Source organism: Lodderomyces elongisporus, chromosome 2 (assembly GCF_030384665.1).
Source record: "Lodderomyces elongisporus chromosome 2, complete sequence".
Taxonomy (NCBI): Eukaryota; Fungi; Ascomycota; class Pichiomycetes; order Serinales; family Debaryomycetaceae; genus Lodderomyces; species Lodderomyces elongisporus.
This window is the reverse complement of record NC_083674.1, coordinates 1,938,124-1,954,954: the sequence shown is the minus strand read 5'-3', so window position 1 is coordinate 1,954,954 and position 16,831 is coordinate 1,938,124. Positions and strand designations below refer to the sequence as shown.

General features: G+C 37.8%; 4 protein-coding genes across 4 annotated transcripts; 2 read left to right on the top strand and 2 right to left on the bottom strand. All coding sequences in view use genetic code 12, as the record gives it.

Moving 5' to 3' along the window:
- Nucleotides 1–1,642: 1,642 nt before the first annotated feature.
- On the top strand, nt 1,643–4,234 carry MSS4 (Phosphatidylinositol-4-phosphate 5-kinase; the record flags this gene model as incomplete). Its single annotated transcript, XM_001527192.2, has 1 exon — nt 1,643–4,234. One exon carries the CDS (start codon nt 1,643–1,645, stop codon nt 4,232–4,234), a length of 2,592 nt encoding a protein of 863 aa, XP_001527242.2.
- A 1,389-nt stretch (nt 4,235–5,623) lies between these two features.
- Nucleotides 5,624–7,357, top strand: NDE1_3 (NADH:ubiquinone oxidoreductase; the record flags this gene model as incomplete). Its single annotated transcript, XM_001527190.2, has 1 exon — nt 5,624–7,357. The coding sequence occupies one exon, from the start codon at nt 5,624–5,626 to the stop codon at nt 7,355–7,357; it is 1,734 nt and encodes a 577-aa protein (XP_001527240.2).
- A 367-nt stretch (nt 7,358–7,724) lies between these two features.
- PVL30_002042 (uncharacterized protein) lies at nt 7,725–9,080 on the bottom strand (the record flags this gene model as incomplete). The annotated part of the gene is made up of 1 exon (XM_001527189.2): nt 7,725–9,080. The coding sequence occupies one exon, from the start codon at nt 9,078–9,080 to the stop codon at nt 7,725–7,727; it is 1,356 nt and encodes a 451-aa protein (XP_001527239.2).
- Nucleotides 9,081–11,871: 2,791 nt separating this feature from the next.
- Nucleotides 11,872–14,916, bottom strand: KGD1 (2-oxoglutarate dehydrogenase E1 component; the record flags this gene model as incomplete). Its single annotated transcript, XM_061119272.1, has 2 exons — nt 11,872–14,809; nt 14,864–14,916. The coding sequence occupies 2 exons, from the start codon at nt 14,914–14,916 to the stop codon at nt 11,872–11,874; spliced, it is 2,991 nt and encodes a 996-aa protein (XP_060975255.1).
- Nucleotides 14,917–16,831: the final 1,915 nt, after the last annotated feature.

Genomic DNA, 16,831 nt, shown 5'->3' with positions numbered 1-16,831 from the left:
GCAATCTTGCCAATATCAAAAAACTAAAAAAAACAAACAAATAATAATAACAATAATAATAACGATCTTTGTGCAATGGAGTGGGCAGGGGGGAGGAGGAGGAGAAGGAGGAGAAGGAAAAGGAGAAGGAGAGTGAAAATAAGATGGTTGTGGTACAATACCCGTGCTGCTCAGTTGTCATTATTTTTCTTAGCCCAACTATCATTCTTTGTCATCAATCTTAATGATCTTTGGTGGAGCTACATCTAAAGCAAGGTATTGAGTGCTATCACATGTACTTTGTGTACTTTGCTGCTGCTGCTGCTGCTGTTGTTGTTGTTATTGTTGTTATTAACTTGTGCGCGTTAATTTTCAATTCACTTTATATATGGAGTGCTGATTTTGTTCTCACTCTTTTCGACAAATGATAAGATACTACAGAAAACAAACATATACATACACAAACTGTCCAGCTGTGTTAAGCAATGATGACTTTATGAGTGGAAGAGGATAATGGGCTTCTCAGTAATGGGTTAGCGTTGACTGTATATCTGAGAAATGACACCTCGAGGGGCGAGCGGGGGTGGGGGGGGGGTTGGAGGGGCTGAAGCTACAATCATATTCAAATATGTATAAGGCGTGGGGCGACTGTACATGTTTACATTCTGATTTATCAATAATTCTAAGCCCACGCGTAGTATCTTCAATCTCCACAATATATATATCTATATATATATATATACAAAGCAGCAACAACAACAACAACAACAACAATACATTGTGGAATAGTAAATTATTCTTTACTAAAGTATTTACGAAATACAAATAAGTATCTATTGAAGTTCATACTTGTGTGGCTTTCCTCTGTTTTTGTTAACAAAAAACCAGTCCATTACAAGAAAGAAAAACAAAACAAAACAATCCATCACACAAGAGTAAATTGAAACAGGCCCACTTCGTCTCTTACTTCATGGTTGATGTACTGAAAAAATACATCTTTTAATTTCTCTTACTTTTGTTTGCAATGGAAAAGCATAAAGTAGTGCTACCAATTGACAGTTTCTTTTACTTTTATTTCTTTTTTTTTTCTTTATAATTTTATTATATATTTTTTATTTTTATTATTTGTGGTTATCAAAGACAAGACGAAACAGACGAGACGAGAAAAACACAGACAGAAAAAAACAAAGTAAGAGGCACGAAGACAAGAGGAAAGGAGGAAAGCTGAACAAGATTAGAGGTCACATAGCCATATATCTCGAAATACTTTATTAGTACAACAAATTTTTTTATTATTTTTATTTTTCAGTTTCAATTCTTCTTAAAGCAAACTAATCATACCAACAGCTTTTAGCATATTCCATCTGTTACTACACTCATTGGCAAACATCAGTCTAAGTGAGAAATCAACTATCTCTCTCCTTCCCTCCCCATACATCTTGGAAATACAAAAGGGATAAGGATAAGGATAAGGATCTACATCCACTGTCCATAACAATTTTATACAACATCAAAAAAAAAACACAATCAAATAGTTATTTGGTGCATTCTGATTTCTTTGCCCTTCAACACCAACACCAACACCAACACTTTAGACTTTGGACTTTTGCCCTTTTCTTTCTTTTTCTTCTTTTCCGTCTTCACGCCACTCAATATACCTATAATGATACAGATATCGCATCAAAATGCGATACCAACATATACTACATCGTCAAGTGAACGAAAAAGCTCCTTAGAGAAGGAAAGAATGGCAATGGGAAATGTCATTTCGAGCACTGCCAGCACTACCCTACCTTCTTCGACATCTTCATTAAACTCATCATCATCAGCAGCAGCAGCAGCAGCAACAACAACATCGAGAAACAATAGCAGAAGTAGCTACAACACTGCGAATCAAAACTTTCTGAACTACGACAATAGCAGTAGTAATAGCTGCAGCAGTAATACCGTTACCAGCACCAGCACCAGCACCACCCCCACCCCCACGACCAACAACAACAACAACAACAATAACAACAACAACAATGTCCAACACATATCGCAATTACACAATGATAACAACTCTACATATTCAAGTAAACATGCTCCATCCATCACAACAAATGATACATTACAACTCCCATTACTTACCTCAGAAAACCTAAGACAGCAAGAAGATGTGCATCTGAAACAACATAGCAGCGATAAGAGCCTCTTGGAGCTACCCAGGGATGACGAACTCTTACTCAGCAATGATGACGCTGTTGAAAACGAGAATCGCCAGTCTCCATCAACACCAACCTCTTTTAAAGGTTCAAGATCAGAAGTATCCGATATATCGCATGAAACTATCCCATCATCCGTAGACAATACAGGAGAGGACATGGAGTCGCAAGTTCCTACAATCACAGCCACAAGAACAATCACCACACCGTCTGGCGAAAACACCGAATTTCAATTCACATTCAAGACTAAATCAGAACAACGAGGAAGGATGTCGATCGAATTGGACCCGTTGAGTGAATTATCACATAGCAACCATTCAAATACAACTATCAAACAACAATTTTCTGAGCCAATAATCTCGCAAACTCTAGCTCAAGGGCAACATCATAGTACACAAAAGAATCATATAGTTTCACAAAATACTGCAGCTGCTTCTAATAAACCCCTCACGTCATCAGCAACAGTGTCAAATTTACAAATGCCAAAGACTTTGCGCAGACACACATCTCCAGCCAAAAGTACCTTGGTACCATCCAATAATATCAATGTTGATAACAACAACAACAACAACAATAACAAAGATAACAACGATAACAAAGCTGCAAAAAGGAAATCACACAATGATTCTCTGATCCAATTATCCAAATCGTCCTTTGTCGCAGAGAGACCACTGGCGAGAAGTACATATCCTGTACCCGCGGTGTCCAACAATATCAAGTCACATTCACACCATGATCTACCGCGGAGCAGTTCCACTACAAACGAGATACGCAAGATGAGAGATTCGATTACGGGAAAACGCCCACACAGAAGGAGACACACGGTTGATGACGAGCGGGTCCTCGTGGGAAATAAGATTAGCGAGGGCCATGAAAATTTTGTTATGGCATATAATATGTTGACTGGAATCAGAGTTGCAGTGAGTAGGTTATCTGGAGTTATGAGGAAATTACAGGATGAAGATTTCAAAGCTACAAAAAAACTTGTGTTTAATGTCGAGGGCAATGAATTGACACCAAGCTCCAAGTATGATTTCAAATTCAAGGATTATTGTCCAGAGGTGTTCCGAGAGTTGAGGCAGATTTTTGGTGTTGATCCTGCAGACTATTTAATTTCTATTACTGGAAAGTATATTCTATCTGAGTTGGGATCGCCTGGTAAATCGGGTTCGTTTTTCTACTACTCAAGGGATTACAGGTTCATCATAAAAACTATACACCATTCAGAAAAGAAACAACTCTTGAGAATGTTGAAGGATTACTACAACCATGTCAAAGAAAATCCCAATATCTTGATTTCACAATTTTACGGCTTGCATCGTGTCAAGATGCCAATGTTTAGTGGTGGCACCAGAGTTGTTCACTTTGTGGTTATGAATAATTTGTTTCCTCCACATCGCGACATCCATTTGAAATTTGACCTCAAGGGTTCGACTTGGGGAAGAGTAACACGAATCTCGCCTGAAGAGACGAAGCTGGGCGAACTTTCGAAATACACATTGAAAGATATCAATTGGCTAGAGATGCACGAGCAGCTCAAATTTGGTCCCAATAAACGCAATGCCTTTTTACAGCAACTAGAAAAGGATGTGGCATTATTGCAAAAAGTCAATGTCATGGATTATTCATTGCTTTTGGGTATCCATGATGTGAAAAGAGGTAATAGTGATGATATTGGCCAGAAGTTATCAGTGTTTGAGCCCAAATCATCAGATAAAACAGCAATAATCAATACCAATCCGAGAGATATTGATAGAAGTCAAGATTTGCCCTTTTCTGTATTTCCGGGAAGATCGAAATATATCTTTTATGGGCATGATGGTGGAATACGTGCCACAAACGAAGAGAATGTGCCATTGCAGGAGATTTACTATTTGGGTGTGATTGACTGTTTAACGCCGTATGGTTTTAAAAAGAGATTAGAAACGTGCTGGAGGAGTTTAAGTCATCTGAGATCCACAATCTCTGCTGTGCCGGCAAAGGAGTATGGCGATCGTTTTTACAAGTTCATTAAGGATGGTACTACAAGTGGTAAACTCAAGAAAAGTTGAAGCTAAAAGAGGTGGTTAATTAACTTGATATCTTTGTTCAATAGTATATTTTAAGAGTCCAAGGCGACTTCTGAGATATCGTTGGTAGAAGAGAATAAGTTGAAACAGGTGGAAAATGGTGAAAAATTGTGAAAAAAGGTGAAAAAGGGTGAGAAAAAGTTGATAGAGTTGGAATATGGGAACTCTATATACATTGTTTAGTTCTCTTGCAATTGCTAAGTTATATTTTTTTTATAAACAAATGATATATATACATATGCATATATATATATATATATATATATGACTCTATTTTTGTTACGAAGGAGAGCCCATGTTTTATTCCAATTTGTAGTTACCCTACTGGTATGCTGTCAATAATTTGCGCGGAGAAATAATATAATATGCCTCGGAAATAAGGAAGTTGGCGTTCATAATAGTGTCAAATCCGCGTCAAATGTAAATATACAAAAAGAGGAGAGAAGGAGGCAGTTGTTTGAAACTACCGAATCAGTTTTGTAAGATTGCTTTCAACAGTATTTAGTAGTGCTACAGTTGAACCACAATAGAATATTGGAAGTGATACAATAGAGAATTGTGGTAGACTAATGGAGATAGCTTGTAAGATAGCTTTCGAGATAGCAACGGCACAGCATGTACTATGTACAATGTTTAGTGTAAATGTATAGTGTAGAAGTATAGGGTATGTACAATGTATGTACAATGCGGGCATTTTAGGTTCATCCCTATTATCTTGCATTGGGGTTAAGCAAGTTCTATGTGCTTCTATGAACCTTACTCCCTCTACTGCTGCCGGTTGTTTTTGCTTATTATTGGTCAATGCTTCATAGGATGCAATAACTAATAGAACAAAAAAGAAAAAAAAAAAAAGAAGAAGACGACTACGACTACGACTAAGACTACGACGACAACGAAATAGAAAAAGAAGAAGAAGAAGAAAGAAACTTAAAAGAGTGTGTTGCAGTAAAGATTGGATTCTTTGTAGAATGGGTGTGAGAAAGCACATCAATAAACTTCCCACTATCCTTCTCCACTCTGCTTCGGCTATAAAAAGTCCGAAGAGTTTTAACGGAGGAGAAAATTTTTGATACGGGAAAGAAGCAGAAAGAGAGAGAAGAAGAAGAAGAAGAAGAAGAAGAAGGGGAGCGAAGATACTGTGCCCACTTTTGTGACATTTTCCAACAATTCACCTGCAATTTCACCATCAGCCAAAATTAACCATCTCTTTTTTTTTTTTCCTATCGTCAATATAAATAAACAATTGACTCCACCAACTCTTGTCAGACTCTAAAGCTCTTTTAAGAAATTGAAAAAAAAAGCATTCATCTACACAATTGGGGATTTTTTTTTTCAATATCTCTTATTTTTTTTTCTTTTTGTTTGAAAAGGATGTTTCTTCCAAAAGGAATCACATCGAGAAGATTCTTATCTTCGTCATTAACTAGATCTTCCAAACAGATCAAGCAGAAACAACCATTTCTCTTTTCTGGCTCAAGAACTTCTCCACAACATGGCTTCCAACAACCACCTCTTCAAGCTGGTTTCCCATTTGTCAAAATATTCAAGTATGCTTTAGGTGCGACTGTTTTTGGAACAATTGCTACCGGCGCATTTTTGGTTTACAAGATTTATCAAGAAGGCCAGCCAGTTGACCAGGTTCCTCAAGCTCCCTTTTTCCCCGATGGACAAAAAAGAAAAACCCTTGTCATCTTGGGCTCCGGTTGGGGATCAATCCCACTTTTGAAGAACTTGGACACCACCAAGTATAATGTCGTTATTGTCTCGCCTAGAAACTACTTTTTGTTTACTCCATTGTTGCCAAGTTTGCCCACCGGTACTGTTGAAACACGCTCTATTATCGAACCTGTAAGATCCATTACCAGAAGAACTCCTGGTGAAGTCATCTACTTGGAGGCTGAGGCTACTGGCATTGACCCACTGAAGAATGAATTGACTTTGAAACAAAGTACAACTGTCCACTCTGGTCACTCTGGTAAGGATACTACTTCATCGAAATCTACAGTTGCTGAATATACTGGTGTTGAAGAGATTACCACTACATTGAACTATGACTACTTGGTTGTTGGTGTTGGTGCTCAACCATCAACGTTTGGTATTCCAGGTGTTGCAGAACACTCTACCTTCCTCAAGGAGATTAGTGATGCTTCTACAATTAGACGTAAATTGCACGATATCATTGAAGCCGCAAACTTGTTGCCAAAGGATGACCCAGAAAGAAAGAGATTGTTGCAAGTTGTTGTCTGTGGTGGTGGACCAACTGGTGTTGAAACTGCTGGTGAAATCCAAGACTATATCGACCAGGACTTGGCTAAATGGATCCCTGAAGTGCAAGGCGAGTTGAAAGTTACTTTGATTGAGGCATTGCCAAACGTGTTGAACTCTTTTAATCAGAAATTGGTTGATTACACTAAACAAGTTTTCCAAGACACAAACATCAATTTGTTGACCAACACAATGGTTAAGAAGGTTGATGATAAGACTGTTATTTGCTCACACAAAAACCCTGATGGATCAACCTCAAAATTAGAAGTTCCCTATGGTGTATTGATTTGGGCCACTGGTAATGCTACTAGATCCTTCACTCGTGATTTGATGTCCAAAATAGAGGACCAGAAAAACGCCAAGCGTGGTCTCTTGATTGATGAGTTTTTGAAAGTCGATGGTTCTGACAATATCTATGCATTGGGAGACTGTACTTTTAGCAAGTATCCACCTACTGCCCAAGTTGCATTCCAACAAGGTGAATACTTGGCCAAGTTATTTGACAAGATTCACGAAGTTGAGTCATTAAAGTACCAAATCCAACACCCTGCTCAAAACCAAAAAGTGGAGAGCTTGACTAGGAAATTGGACAGAGTCGAAAAGAACTTGCCTAAATTCAAGTACAACTACCAAGGTGCATTGGCTTACATTGGTAGTGAAAAAGCAGTGGCAGATTTGGTTTGGGGTAATTGGTCAAACATCACAAGTGGTGGTGGATTCACCTTTTTGTTCTGGAGATCTGCATACATTTACATGTGTCTCTCAGTAAAGAATCAAGTACTCGTTTGTTTGGACTGGGTTAAAGTGTGGATGTTTGGAAGAGATTGTTCAAAGGAGTAAAGAACAAACTTCAAGTATCAAAAATTTTTTTCAAGAGATATTTGCAATCAAGATAAGCCTCAATTAGTAGATTTTTATATTATTACTATTATTATTATCCTTAGATTTTATATTCAATTCTATATCTATTCAATATTAGAAATCCAGAGTTGCTTGTTTTGCTTTGCAAAACTAAGGGTGAATGTTTCTTTAATAGATTATGGAATCGTTCTATGAGAGAGAGAATACGAGGGAGAAGAAATTAACAAAAGAACAAAAGAAAAGAGGAAAGAAAGAAAAGAGGAAAGAAAGAAAAGCGGAAAGAAAGAAAAAATTCATTATAACTGATATATCGTTTCGTAACAAACTAGCATACGTCATCAAAAACTTACACGATTGGTTCCAACAACCTTTCGTCTTCATACAAATTTGGGTAACTGTATGTTGGCATCTTCCCTTGTTCAAATTCCGCCCAAGCTCTTTCAATCTCTTCAAATGCATCGTAACCCCAAAGGAAATCTTGAAAAACGGGGTCAGCAAATCTATTGGGACATCCCAACTCTGGTTTCTTTCCCTTTAATTTCGAATCTCTAATCTGTTGTTTTTCTCCATCTTCCAAGTGATAAATGGTTCTACAGTGAGCTGAACCGCGCACAACTTGCGAAGATCTCCATTTTCTCAACAGTTCTGTCATTTCCAAAATCTGGTGGATTTGATCGCGTGATTCGATATGCGAAAACAACCCGCCTAATACGGCGGCGTCTTCAACTGCTTGTGATGCTCCCGATGCTAAATATGGTAAAGTTGAGTGCGAGGCGTCACCAAGAATAATCACATTTGCCGAGCCATGTACCCAGTGTGCCAATTCCCTTGAGTCCTGCAACCTCCATTTGCCCACATCATCAATCAAGTTGAATATGCGGTGTAAGTCTTGGTCCCAGTCCTTGCAAACTTCAATCAACTCCTGGTGGTTTGCTTCTTGGCGCAAGACGTCGTTGGGTAAAGTGTCGGGACATAATCCAACAACGTTGCATACTTTACCACCCTGAAGGAAATACATAACAATGTGCAATGTGGGGCCCCACCAAAAATGGATATCTGGACGTGACCAATATTTCTCAAGTTCTGGAATCTTTTTCATTTCCTCCACTGGGACCAATGCCCGGTATGCCAAGTCACCTGTGTCATAAGCACCGCCAGGTTCTCCCGTCAATTGTTGGCGCGTTTTTGATTTAACACCATCGTAACCAACAATAACATCGCCTTTAAATGTTTTCCCGTTAATTGTTGTTACCGAGTTATTTTCGAAATCAATTTTATCAACTCTGCAATTCAAGTGAACCTCTACACCCAACTCCAATGCTCTATCAACAAGACACTTGTGGTAGTCTGCACGATGAATATGTAAATACATTCCATCGTATTTATCCTTCACATGGGGGACAAGATTTTGTTTCGAAATGACTTCTCCATTATCATATCTGTGGATTAAAATGTCACGTGGGTGAATTGATACGCGTTCAACGGCATCAAGACATCCCATTGCCTCGAGGATCTTGGTTGATGGCGGTGGAATTTGAATTCCGGCACCAACTTCACCTAGTTGAGTAGCTGCTTCGAGTAAAAGGACCTTGTGGCCGGCAAGACGGAGGGAAATTGAGGCAGCGACACCGCCAAGTCCTGCTCCAACAATGACAAATGTTAACTCTAATTTAGATTTTTGGAATTCACGTTTTGCAGTCATTATGAAAAGTATTTGGTTGAGGGGGTATTCTGTATGTCTGTATCTATGTACTTAAGTGCTAATATATGTATATGTTTATTTGTTTATATGTTGGCGTGTCTTTTTCTTAGGACAAGCTCGATTCCGTAATGTAGATGACTTGGTGCTGGTACTGGCTTGTTATTCAAGACGATAAAATGTTATAGTTTCTAGGTCTAATGTTGTGTAGTGATAGTATGGTTTTGGATGTTTGAATACTTGGAAGGGAGTGGGATTGGTATCATCAAGGAAGATATAAACACCTATATATATATATATATACATGTATATGTACGTTTATAAGTATAGACAAATGAATAGATGTATCTGTAAAGACTAGTTTTCAGTGGTTAACATTCTCCACATTCGACTCCACATATCCTTTACCGCATGCCCTCTAATTCAATAGTGTTTCAATCAACAATTCATTAACTAGTATTGTTTCGGATAAAATCATAAATGGAAATAGGTGATGTCCCAAACATAAAAGAATAAAGTAAGACTTTCAAAAAAAAAAAAAATAATAATAATGTATTAGTAGTATATCCGCTTAAACGTTTATCATGAAAAATAAATTAGAATAAATAAAAAAATAAAATAAAATGAATAACAGAGTCAGAGACAAAGACAGAGACAAAGACAACAACAGAAACAAAGACAAAATGCAAACACTCATAATCCTGGATGATGGGTGGTGGATCTTTGCTGCAACCAGGATTCATACCAAAATTTGTTGATCAGTTTTTGGACATAGTGAAACTTGGGGTAATAAAAGATTGAAAAAAATATTGAAGAAATAAAAAAAAATAAAAAAATAAAAAAATTTCTCCAAAACTCCGCAAACAACTTGAATCTAATTATGGCATGGACTCTTCTCTGTATAGCCGATTCATAAAAAAGAAAAAATAGAGAGCAAATATATGTTATTGCATTTCGCGATGTTGATACCAATATTGTTTGATTCTAACAACATTTGTCCTTGGTATAGCACTTTGTCTTATTTCCTCCTTTTGTAATTTGATTTTCCGAGAGTATCGTTGGTTGATGATTTTTATTTGTATGTGTCTGTGTCTGTGGGGGGGGGGGGGGGGGGGGAAGGGAGCGGAGGAGGAGAAAAATGGAGGTGGGGAAAGGTGGAGGAAAAATTAGAAGACTTTAATTATTATTCTGCTTTTTTTTTTTCTTTGGGGGAGGGGGGGGGGACATTGACACAACAGTTTTAGGATAAACGAATATCCGAAGAGACATAAGGAATGCGCAGAATTTGCAAAGAGAAGTAGAATATAAAAAATCCAAGCTATAGAAGACTTTGATCTCGATGAAAATGGAAATTTCAAAACCAATTTACACAATGTACTCCGGAAATTGACTAAACCAATCAGTGATTTTTCATTACGAGTGAAACAACAAAAGAGAGTTCCTGGAACTTGAACCGATGTTAAAGGAAGGAAACAAACAAACAAACAAACAAACAAACGAACAAATAAAAAAATAAAAAAAAAAGGTTAAAGCCACAAGATAGTTATCGAAATTGTTGTTGTATTTTTACTTCAATACTTTCCAAACAAAATAAAAAACAAAAAACAAAAAACAACTTTTGAACTTTGTGATTGACAAAGTAGGATACTTATTCGAAGGTTTTTCTCTTATTTTATTTTCATTATTTTTATTTTTATTATTATATACTTTTTTTATTTTGCAGGGTTTGAGTCGGTTATAGTTGAGAGCAAAAAAAAAAGGGGCAGAGGTGTGAATGTACAATGAAGGAAAGGAAGGGGAGTGACGAGAATTTAAGAGAGGTAATACAAATATCAACAGAGATTCTAACCCTTCTTCCAAACGATTTTAATCCGTCTAGTGTTGATTATAAAATCTGGGATCATGAAGCGATGAAATGTATTGACTCTACTAAAGTTTAACACGAATTATCAAACATAGTCATATCTCCTCCTCTCCATCTTTTGTTTTGCTTTATTTTGTTTTGTTGTCATTTCGTTTTCATTGCTGTTTTTACCATAATATTCAGTTCTGCATTTAAACCGTTCTTCAACTCAATCGTCTGAATGTGATTCTGGTATAACCACCTTTATGGTGTTTACCACACCCTGAACCATCACATGAACCCTCTCTTCTTTCTTTTCATTCCATTTTTTTTCTCCATTTTGGCTCTTTGACATTTTTGTTTCACTCTCTCGCACATGATCTCCATTATTTTGTGGTTTGTAAAATCACCCCGGATAAAACCAATTCCGGCCCCTCTTTTCCCTCAAGTCTCTTTGATTCAGCTCTTTGTGAAAAAACCTCCGCACTCCCCCACTCCCCGCGTTACCTAATTTTAGATTTGAGATTGGGGAAGAAGGAGGGATTAAATTTATTCGGAACATGAAAGTTGATGCGGCGGAAGAAGTGAACGGAAAGAGAAATGGTGTGTATGGGAAAGAGCGAGAGAGAAGAAGAAGAAAAAGACGAAGAAGAGGCAAAAGGAATACAATTGAATAGACATAAATGTGTTGCACATCAATCACAAATATTGTCTGCTTAAGATAGTCTTTGTCTTACCGTGTTCATATTACACTGCTTTCATTGCTTTCATTGCTTCGTCTCTTTATTTTTTTAGTTTTTTGTTGCTTGATTCTTTTCTCTTACTTCTCTCATCTATTCGATATAAACATCTAAACAATCCTATTTATCGGTATCTGCGTCCATGCATCAAACATCATGGTTCAGTTTAATTCTTTCTTCTTTTTTTTTCACTTCTCCAACTACTAGTGACTTACTGAAATACTTCTTCCAAAACTTGCTCTTCTTCAGCCAAATGCATTGCCTTAGAACCGGCAGCAACCGAAGCGCTTGGGTCTCTTCCAGCATATCTCAACTTCAAGTCCTTGTACTTGTCGGTTTCATTCAATGTAGACTCAACTCTTGGCACAACAAAAGACCAAGCACCCATGTTCAATGGCTCTTCTTGACACCATACCAAATCTTCAATGTTTGGGTACTCATTCAATGCATCACGCAATTGAGCAAATGGGAATGGGTTCAATTGTTCAATCTTGATAAATGCAGTGGTCTTGTCTTCCAATTGTTGTCTCTTCTTGTGCAACAAGGTGTAGACTTGACCAGTCATAAGAACAACCCTCTTCACCTCGGACTTGTCACCAAGCACATCTTCAATGATCCATTGGAAACCAGAGTCACCAGTGAAATCCTTCAACTCGGATCTGGCCAATGGATGACGCAATAATGACTTTGAAAAGAACAAAATTAATGGCTTTCTGAATTGTCTGTGCATTTGACGACGCAACAAGTGGAAGACATTAGCTGGTGTAGTTGGGTATGCAACTTGCATATTACTATCTTGATGTTGACGTTCTAATTTCTCTGGAGTTGGGAAATGACGTGGGTCTTCGTTACATAATTGCAAGTATCTCTCAATTCTACCAGAGGAATGCTCTGGACCTTGGCCATCATAACCATGAGGCAATGACAAAACAATACCAGATCTTTGCTTCCACTTAGACTCGGCACCGGCAATGAATTGATCAATAATGACTTGTGCAGTGTTTGCGAAATCACCAAATTGTGCTTCCCATTCAACCAATGCATCAGGTGAAGTCAAGGAGTAACCATATTCAAATCCCAATACACCATACTCAGACAACGAGGAGTTTGAAATACTGAAAACACCTTGATCATCGCTCAAGTTGGACAATGGTGTCCATGTACTTTCAGACTTTTGGTCATGCAAGACCGCGTGTCTTTGTGAAAAAGTACCTCTCTCGACATCTTGACCTGAAACTCTAACATGGTAACCTTCAAGAGCCAAAGAACCGTAAGCAAGAGCTTCACCAGTAGCGTAGTCGATACCTTCACCGGATTCAACTGTCTTTTTACGTTGGTTCAAGATACGCTTCAAGTTTCTGTGGACTTCAAAGCCTTCAGGAACTTCTGAAATAGCATCACCAATCTTTTTCAAAGTTGCTTCATCGACTGCAGTTGGAAAGTGTGGCAACACTTCGGTGGCCAATTCTTTAGGTGACTTAAAGTCTTCCCATGGTGTAGTCAACCATTCTCTTGATGTTGGCTCGTAGTCCTTGGCCTTGGAGAATGATTCTTCCAAGATGTTCCATACCCATTTCTTGTGCTCTTCGATATCTTCTGCAGTAAAAGTACCTTCGTCAATCAATTGCTTAGCATAAATGTCAATGACAGACTTCTTTTTCGAGATTTCTTGATACATCAATGGTTGGGTAAATGCTGGTTGATCTGTTTCATTGTGACCGTGTTTTCTGTAACCAACAACATCAATGATAACATCAGTGTGGTATGTTGCTCTCCACTCAGCAGCCAAGTTAAAGACAAAAGTACATGCTTCAACGTCATCGGCATTCACGTGGAAGATTGGAGCATTAATACTCTTGGCAATGTCAGATGGGTACAAGGTTGATCTAGCAAATCTAGGATCAGTGGTAAAACCAATTTGGTTATTGACAATAACGTGAATGGTACCACCAGTGGAGTATGCTGGCAAGTTTGCAAAACCCATTGTTTCGTAAACGACACCTTGGGCAGCAAAAGCGGCGTCACCATGTAACAAGACTGACATGGCCTTCTTGTATTCGCCTACATCGTTCTTGTACTGTTGGATAGCACGAGTCTTACCCAAAACAACACCATCTTCAGATTCCAAGTGTGATGGGTTGGCAACCAAGGACAAATTAACGTGCTTACCCGAGGTGGTTGGTCTTTGGTAGTTCATACCCAAGTGGTACTTGACATCACCTGAACCTTCATCGAATTCTCTTGAGCCAGAGAACTCGGAAAAGATTGATTCGTTTGGTTTACGCACAACATTGGACAACATGTTCAATCTACCTCTGTGTGGCATACCAATAACGATATCTTCAACACCGTATTCGACCGAGGTATCAATCAAGGCCTTCATTGCTGGAACCATGGCTTCACAACCTTCCAAACCAAATCTCTTGTCGTTGGCGAATTTAGTGGACAAGAATGATTCAAATGAGGTTGCCCAAATCAAACGGTCCAAAATTTGTCTCTTTTGGTCTTGTGAGTATTTGAATGGTTGTGGAATTTCAATTCTCTCTCTCAACCAGTCACATTGGGTCTTTGATGGAATGTGGACGTATTCAACACCATAAGAGGAACAGTACAAGTCTTCGCAGGCCTTGATGATTTCTCTCAAGGTCATTTCCTTCTTGTCTCCTTGAGCAAATCTGGGCAAGATACCTGGACCCAAAGTGATCTCCTTGTCCAAGTCCTTTTCGGTGAAGCCATAAAATTCCAAAGTCAACTCTTTTGGAGTATCAGCACTATCGCCAAAGGAGATTCCCAAAGGATCAATCTTGGCCTTTTGGTGACCTCTAACTTGGTAAGCTCTAACAAGCAATTGCACCTTCAAGTGGGTAACGACATCTTGGTTGTTGGCTGAGCCGCTTGCGCCGGGGACAAAACCGGCGGCACCACCTGAAACAGTTGGTACCAAGGTTGGAGGTGCTTGGAAAGCTTGTGATGGTGGGACATTGCTGTTTTCAATGTTTTTGAAGTAAGCATTCCATGAGGCATGGACACTTGAAGGGTCTTGTCTCCAAGCCTCGTACATCTCGTCAACATAGTTGGAGTTGTTTCCTTGCAAAAAAGTATCAGTGGCCAAAAATCTCTTGGTGGTTGTGGCAAAGTAGTTTACTTTTCTAAAACTCGTCGTCGTCGTCGTCGTCGTCGTCGTCGTCGATGCAATGGATGACTTGCTGTGTAAAAGTTGAGTGCGTGGAATAGCACTCTTGAAAGCTCTAAGCATTGTTGAATTGATAGTGGATGGATGGATAGAAATGGGGATGAAGGGATGGAGGGAGGGGGAGATAGGGGAAAGAGTGAAGTTAATTGGATATAAGTGTATCTATACTTTTTTTTTTTGTCCTCTATTAAAACAACACACTAAACACACTTCTTTTCTTCGTTGGTTCTGTTTCTTTTATAAAAAAAAAGAAAAAGAAAATTGGAGGGAAAGGAAAATGAAAGGTGTGAGGGTATGGGTGTAATTTCTGTTAAAAAAAAAAAAAAGCAAAAAAGCAAAAAGGAAAAAGGAATTGTAGAAGAGTGATTCCTTGTAAAACTTGAATTGAAAGCAAAGGAAGAAGGAAAGAAAAGAATGAGAAAAAAAAAAAAAGAAAAGAAAGAAAAATTAGTTTAGCAGCAGCTAGTAGTAGTAGTAGTAACAGTAGTAGTAATAATAATAATAATAATAATAATATTCTAATTGGGCGTGCACACTGTTGGAGCAAAACCTGGAGTAAAAAAAAAAAAAAAAAAAAAAAATTATTAAGGCAAAAGGGTAATGAGCAAAGAGCAATGGGCAAATTTAAACAGCGATTATCCCCGGGAACTAAACGTGACCTTGCTTTACCAAACAACTTTGTCACCACAACTCACGTAAACTAATAGCAATACTTTATAGAGCTTACTGAGTAGACCAACTCCTTTCAATATACTAGTACGTATGCATAACTTACTAGAAAAAAACAATAATGACGACGAACGAAACTAGCATAGGGTCATCAAATCAACTAGTGTTAAAGACATCGGCATTAAAAATAAATACAGATTACTAAGGAGGAACAAAAAAAAAAAAAGACGGAGAGAATGAAGGCAAAAGAAACAAGTTAAGCTTTGTAAAAACAAATTTTCTTTTCAAACCTGCGACAAAATAAAATCACATACACACATACTATTTATATATATATATATACGCAAAACTCCGGTCCTCCGAGAGCCCCGGCTCTTTTTATATTATTCTCATAATAATAATTATTATTATTGATATTATTCAATTAAACTTGTATTTTCCTATGTGCCCTTTTTTTTTGCTATTTTGACCTTTAATTAATGGCCATAGTTATAGTATTTCCATTGCATTCATTTTGAATAAAACACTATGCTGAGGACCCAGGTACCTTTCTTTTGAACTCACTCAACTCAGTTATCTGAATCTCCAATGAACCACTCATTATAGAAGAGGGTGAAAAAGAAAAGAGAGGTGGGAAATGATCCAGGTCCTCTTCTTTATTGTTTTTTTCTTTCATTCTTAGCAACTCTTACATCTATACAAATATGTATTTCTGCTTTCTACGACAATAAATTGTTATGGTTGCAAAAATAATATCCCGGGGTGAAATTATTTACCATTTGTAACATTTGTAAGACATGTAGATTATTCAGCAGAGGAAAAAAAAATCCTTTGACTGGTATACTTAGTTTGAGTCACTCAAATGAAAACTTAATGAACCGCTGTAATGAAGTGACACATGCCTCCTGTGTTTCATACTTGCTGAACTAATCAAGGTAAACAAGTCCGGCCTCAGATCAACCCTTTCTGTACTCTGTTTTTGCACTATTTTGTTGTTTGTTTTGCAGGAGACACTTTCCCGAGTCTCGTGTATGGTCTAGGCGAAAATAGGAAATCTACATACATATGTATATATGTATATATGTATATATGTATATCCCCGGGTAATTGAGAAACATTAAAAAGAAGAAGAAGAAAAAAAAAAGAGAAGTCTTTTGATCACGTGATAATCATATATGAAGTAGTAGCTTCCAAATTTTTGGTTTAACTACTAGACGTGGAACATCTTTCCCAACTCACTTCAATATACCTAAGAGTTCACTTCAACTGTTTTGCTTGTTTTGCTTGTTTCATGGCTCAATATACTGCA